General features: G+C 67.2%; 1 protein-coding gene across 1 annotated transcript in view; it reads left to right on the top strand.

The window, feature by feature from the left end:
• The window catches only part of ITPKB (inositol-trisphosphate 3-kinase B), a 113533-nt gene that overhangs the window by 100051 nt on the left and 7317 nt on the right, over positions 1 to 6165 (top strand). Inside the window, exons 4-6 of the mRNA XM_015558954.1 lie at positions 258 to 357; positions 1818 to 2031; positions 5563 to 6007. Coding sequence (XP_015414440.1) covers positions 258 to 357; positions 1818 to 2031; positions 5563 to 6007 — 759 coding nt within the window. The remainder of the gene's footprint in view (positions 1 to 257; positions 358 to 1817; positions 2032 to 5562; positions 6008 to 6165) is intronic.

Raw genomic sequence — 6165 nt, 5'->3', positions numbered from 1 at the left:
GGGGGTTCGCCCTGGGCTGAGACCACCCTTCCCCCTCCTCACTCCCCGACACCTCCTCCGTGGAGGTCCCCTTGCTTCTGGGCGTTGGCTCAGCCTTGGCAAAGCCCCTCTGGCAGGTGAGCCCCCAAGGCGCCCGTGCTGTGGGCACTGTGGGCGTGGTCCTCTCGCAGGCCGCGGTGCTCACCCTGCTTGGAGCTCACGCTAACCTGGAGGCCGTTCTCATGCTAACACCCGGCTTCTCGTTGGCTTGTTTCCAGAGCAAATCATGGAGGAAGATAAAGAACATGGTGCACTGGTCTCCCTTCGTCATGTCCTTCAAGAAGAAGTACCCCTGGATCCAGCTGGCGGGACACGCAGGTAGCGCCCACAGGCCTGCTCACCGCATGTGCCGGGGGAGCTCCCTTTAAAATCGCTCTTCAAACCACTCGCGGGCAGAGGTGCTCTGTCGTTGCTGCGTCTATGAGTGACGTGAGCGGACAGTGGCGTGGGTGACGTGGCCCTCCCTCATCCCCTCTGAGTGGCCGCAGCTGTTGGGCTGGAGGACATCACTTTCAGAGCCCCCGAGTGTCCATCAGGCCGAGGAGCCGGGGGACCAGCTGTCCCCCCTCACGAGCGTGATGAGGAGAGGCCTGAGAGGGTGGGAAGGGGCAGCATGAGTTCAGCTGTTCCCTGACGAGTTGGGGGTCCGCCCTGGACTGAGACCATCCTTCCCCCTCCTCACACCCCGAAACCTCCTCCGTGGAGGTCCCCTTGCTTCTGGGCGTTGGCTCAGCCTTGGCAAAGCCCCTCTAACAGGTGAGTCCCCAAGGCGCCCGCACTGTGGGCACTGTGGGCGTGGCCCTCTCGCCGGCCGCTGTGCTCACCCTGCTTGGAGCTCACCCTAACCTGGAGGCCGTTCTCGTGCTAACACCCAGACTCAGGTTCTCTGAGACTCGCAGTGCAGCGGCAGCCATGCTCTCAAGATGTGGCCCTAACGCTGCTAGCAGATGCCCAGCTGCCATCCCCTCCCCAAACACGCACCCCCCATCTCTGTCTCTTAACTCGATAAGACAGATGACGTTGTAGGCCCCCGTTTGTCACTGGGACAAGGAGGCAACGTCTACGCCTTCACTGAGCATCTGCTGTACCCCATGGCCCGGGGTCGCAACATCAATGAAAACGCAGTATCTGCTGGAAGGGGGCCGTAGGTGGGAGACGGGTGGCATGCTGGGTGCGGGTGCCAGGGCACCAGGCGTTTGCTTCTCAGTGACAGGGGGAGGGGCACCTGGAGCCGTGCCCGGAGTTGCCCGGGCCACACGGGGCCCTTTGGTGGCGTCCCTCCGGGGCATTCGGTGGCTGTCCGTGGCCGGGCCATCAGCCAGCACGGGGCCTGGCGTTTCTCTTCTACCCCAAGCACATGGCTCAGCCCAGGCTCGGGGATGGACGCGCTCCCTAGGTGCCCCCTGAGGGCGTGCTCGGCAGGGGCGTGGCCAGGGGGCGAGCGTGGACCCGGCTCTCAGCCAGGCTGCTTCCTGGCACTGAGCCAGTCCTAGAGGGGTTGCTCCTGAGACCAGAGATGCCTTTGTTGCCCGAGAAGCAGGAGTGGTGATGGGGGTGGGATGGGGATGGCTGGCCCTGCCGCCCTCCAGCAGTGAGCGCGGGTCCCTCCATCGTCAGATGGAGTTGCCGTCAGTGTGGGGGTCTGGGACGTGCACCCCCTCCTCTCAGCGTGCTCGGTCCACAATGGAGACCTTCAGCCCTGCACTTAGCAAGCCCGAGGGGCACAGGCCGGGGCGCGGGGCCGTGGGGAGCCCTGCGCTGAGGCCCTCGCTCTGCAGGGAGTTTCAAGGCGGCCGCCAATGGCCGGATCCTGAAGAAGCACTGTGAGTCGGAGCAGCGCTGCCTGGACCGGCTGATGGCCGACGTGCTGAAGCCCTACGTGCCGGCCTATCACGGGGACGTGGTGAAGGACGGGGAGCGCTACAACCAGATGGACGACCTGCTGGCCGACTTCGATTCGCCTTGCGTGATGGACTGCAAGATGGGCGTCAGGTGAGCCCGGCTCCTCCGCGCCCATGGCAGACACCGGGACAGCATCCGGGCGCTCCCGGGTCCTCGTGGGTGCATGGGCAGGCCCGGGGGTCTGGTTGGACCCCATCCCCACCCCAGCCATGTCCCATTACGTGCAGAGGGGCCCGGGACCCTGGCTTTGACCCCGATGGCTCCCCCACTCGGGTGAGCTAGGGTGGGGCAGGAGCACTAGCTGGTGGGGCCGGGCTTGGTGCTGAGTGTCCCCAGGGAGGGGCAGAGGCCCGACTGGCCCAGGGGCTGCGGGGGTAGCAAGGGGTGGCTTCCTGTTACGTGAGCTTCGAGGGGGGGCTCTGCCCATCCCCCAGGGTGCTCCAGGCCCTGGGCCTAGCACATTGGCCCAAAAGGTTACCTGGGCCTGTGCGCAGCATTGGGCCACCCCCTCCTCCCCAGGGCGCAGGCTCCCCCTGATGTCTGCCCAGGACATAAGCAGGAGAGGAGCTGGGAGGGGGGGGGAGGAGACTGGGCCGGAGCCTGGGTGCAAGGGGAGTGGAACCGGAGGCCTGAGACCCCGCCCTCAGCCCTGGGCCCTGCTTGGCTGCGCGGTTTCCTCGTCCCCTCCCGAACTTGGACCCTCAATCCCGGGATCGCCATGCGGCTCCCTCTCCTGCGGGGCCCAGGGTGGGGGCTCGGCGTGGCTGTCGGCCTCATGGTACCCCGTGCGCTGTGGCCGGAGAGCCGCCTGCTGCAGGCCCGGCAGGCAGGCCGGACGCGGGCCCTCTGCTCACTGGGCAGGCCAGGCCAGGAGCAGCACACTCGGAGCAGAGCTTGTTTGCTTTGGATGGTTAAGCAGTTTTATTTCTTATAAAAGGAAATGGAGGAGGATGGGAGAGAGGGAGACACAGAGAGAGAGAGAAGCCAGGAGGCCACGCCCGCCCGCTTTCCTTCTCCTCACTCCTCCGGGCGCTGAGTCCTAAAGTCGGACCCGCAGGCGGACGCTGTGCTGGGCTCCGTGGTGCTGACCCCAGGGCAGGGCAGGTGGGAAGTGCAGGTCCCGCACAGCTCTCACACTGTCCCTGCCTCCCTGCGCTCTCGGGCCCTCGCCAGCTGCAGCCCACAGGGAGGAGATGGCGTCCCGTCCCTCCGGCCACCACCTGGCCACTGCCCTTCCCCAGGGTCATTTCTGTCCCAGGAAGCGCCCCTCCCCGTCCCTGGGGCACCAGGACGCGCCTTCTCACGGGGAGACATGAATAACCTGGTTGGTGCCCATTCAGACCCGGCCAGAGAGTGTGCACCCTGGGGAGGAGATATAGTAGTTGGTTCTGAAAGGGGCTGTGCCTCACTGCTCCCTGGGAGGCCGCTGGGCACACGGGCCCCTCTGCCCAGGGCCGCCCTGCCCCCGCCTCCTGTGCCTCTGCCCACGGCACCCAAGGGCTCTTAAAAGGGCCCAGAGTGGGTTAGTGAGGCTGCCCCACCCAGCTCCACCTTCCCTGCCTTAGGATGGCCCTTCTGTGTCCCCGGGTGCTGTGCTGGGTATTCCCGGGTGCTGTGCTGGGTATTCCCAGGTGCTGTGCTGGGTTCCCCAGGTGCTGTGCTGGGTGTTTCCAGACACTGTGCTGGGTGTTTCCAGGCGCTGTGCTGGGTGTCTCAGGTGCTGTGCTGGGTGCCCCGGGTGCTGTGCTGGGTTCCCTGGGTGCTGTGCTGGGTGCCCCTGGGCCTCCCTGGGTCTGAGCTTTGACACGGGAGGTTAAGGGACCCTCAGGGCCATAGTCCCAAATCGGCATAGCCCTCATTTGCCCGGCCTCCACCTGTGCTGGCCGAGCCGGGACTCTGCCGTTTCCCTGCGTCATGCGGAGCCCTTGGCCTCACGCCTCCCCGAGGCCAGCAGTCCCAGTCCCAGGCCCCAGAGCATGGCTGTGCTTGGCAGAGGCGGGAGGCGAGAGCCCAGTGTCTCCCCCGGGCACAGGGTGAGACCTGTCACCGAGCAGTGGTGGGAGGCAGAGCACGGAGCGCAGGGGGGGCCTGCAGAGTCCTAACTAGAGGCGCCTCGGGCCCCGGGCCCACGTGGACCTGCACACACTGCTCTGGGCACTTCCTTAGACTTGGCCCTGTGCCTCTGTCATGTGACCTGCCACTCAGAGTCAGCGCGTCTTCCTGGCATCGGGCCAGGGACTGGGGTGGAGACCAGCGCCGTCTGCTGCACCTCTGCCCTGCGCGGAGCTGTAGGTGGCTTTGGGGTGTCACCTGTTGGCTCTCCACCGCCCACCCCCCACCCACCATATGAGATGGAGGTATGACCTTCCCGGGGGGTTGGGGGGGTCAGGCAGCAGGGCAGCGTGGGTGGCTCCCTGCTGCCCCCACAGCCCCGTCCAGCGGTGCCTCCTGTGGGCATCCCTGCCCAGCCCCCTCCCTCCCGGAGGTGAGCAGCGCTGCCCAGAGCGCAGGCCCTTTTGGGAAAAGCCTGCGTGGCCCGGCTTTCACGGCGAGGCTGCTTCCTGTTTGAGGCGCTCCCAAGGGCTCTTTGCAGAAGTGGGGCCGCCCACCACCCGCAGGCCCTGCCGTGCGTCAGGGACGTTTGGGGGAGCACCCCTGCCCAGCCATCTGCACACACAGGCCCGCACGCAGGGCTCCGTGCAGACGCAGCCGCCCTGCCTCCCAGTTCTCGTCACCGGCTGGCTCAGCACGCACCGTCGTGTGAGCACGTGCGGGCGTAGGCGCGGGTGCAGGTGGGCAGCCAGGGGCCGGCTCCTGACGCCCTCACCAGCTCCTGGAAGGTCAAACGACCAGGCCCAAGGTCACACCCAGGGTTCTGGGTTTTTCTTCTTCAGTTGATGAACAGTGGATTCTGGGGAAGTGTCTCTACAAGGCATCATGCATTTGACATTCAGTCTGCTGGGTCCTGACCAGCAGCTCGGGGTGTGGGGGGAAGTACGGACTGAGGCCAGGACAGGCGGGCGAGTGGGAACGCCGGTTGCCACCACCACTGGCCACGTGTGGGCCGCTCCGCCCACGCAGGGCCCGGGACGAACTTCCCTCTCCCGCACGTCGCGCTGCACATGGCTGTCCCGTGAGAGGTCACTGGGTGGCCGGGGAGGAGGGGAGTTTGCAGTGGGGCAGGGAAGGGGTTCACCCTCGGGCTGCTGTCCTGTACTGTCCCTGCTGCTGTCCCCCCGCCCCCCCCCAGTGTCCAGGGGACCCCACGCCCAGGTCAGCCGCCACAGAGCCCCGACTTTGTCTCCTGTCCTGGGCGTCTCCCTCCAGGCCTGTGGCCCCTGGAGAAGCCACCTTCTGGCCTGACCGTTACTCCAGAGTCATCTAAGGCAGCCGTCGCCAACCGGGGGTCCGTGAGGTCCCAAAGGTTGGCGACAGCTGATCTGAGGGCCGGCCCAGCCCCTCAGGCGTCCCGGGAGCTGGGAGCCGGAGCTGGGTGGGCGGGGGACAGGCGTGGCCTTCAGAGGGTGCTCTGGGGAAGGGCCCTGGCCGCGGAGCAGGGCCAGCTGGGCCCTGATGGCCCCTGGTGCCCAGCCAGCGGCCTCACCTGGCTGCCCCACGCAGGACCTACCTGGAGGAGGAGCTCACCAAGGCCCGGAAGAAGCCCAGCCTGCGGAAGGACATGTACCAGAAGATGGTCGAGGTGGACCCCGCGGCCCCAACCGAGGAGGAGAACGCGCAGCGGGCGGTGACCAAGCCCAGGTACATGCAGTGGAGGGAGACCATCAGCTCCACGGCCACCCTCGGCTTCCGGATCGAAGGCATCAAGGTGAGGCCACCAGGGCGGCCGGGGCTCCCGGGCCCCGCCCAGCCCCAGGTGGGGGGCGGGGGGCAGGGGCTATGCTCTGCCCTGGGTCTCAGGCCCCTGCCAAGGCCCCACTCCTCCGCACGGGCCGGTGTGGGCAGCCCGGGGCGGAACTTAGAGAAACTGTCCCGCTCCTCAGGCCGGGACGGGCGGGTGGCCATGAAGGGCGCTGGGCTTGGAGCAGGTGTGGCTCCAGTTCTGTCCGGATGAGCCCCTGCAAGGACTCTGCCCTGAGCCCAGGCCGTCCTGGGCCCTGGGAACCCACGGGGAGGCAGGTTGCAGGATGCGGTGGGGGAGCTGGCCCCTCCACCCAGGACCCGGGATTCGGGGTCCGGAGTGAGATGCAGGCCCGGGAGGGAGCG

This window comes from Myotis davidii, unplaced genomic scaffold (assembly GCF_000327345.1).
Source record: "Myotis davidii unplaced genomic scaffold, ASM32734v1 scaffold333, whole genome shotgun sequence".
Classification (NCBI taxonomy): domain Eukaryota; kingdom Metazoa; phylum Chordata; class Mammalia; order Chiroptera; family Vespertilionidae; genus Myotis; species Myotis davidii.
This window is presented reverse-complemented; position numbering and strand designations above follow the sequence as displayed.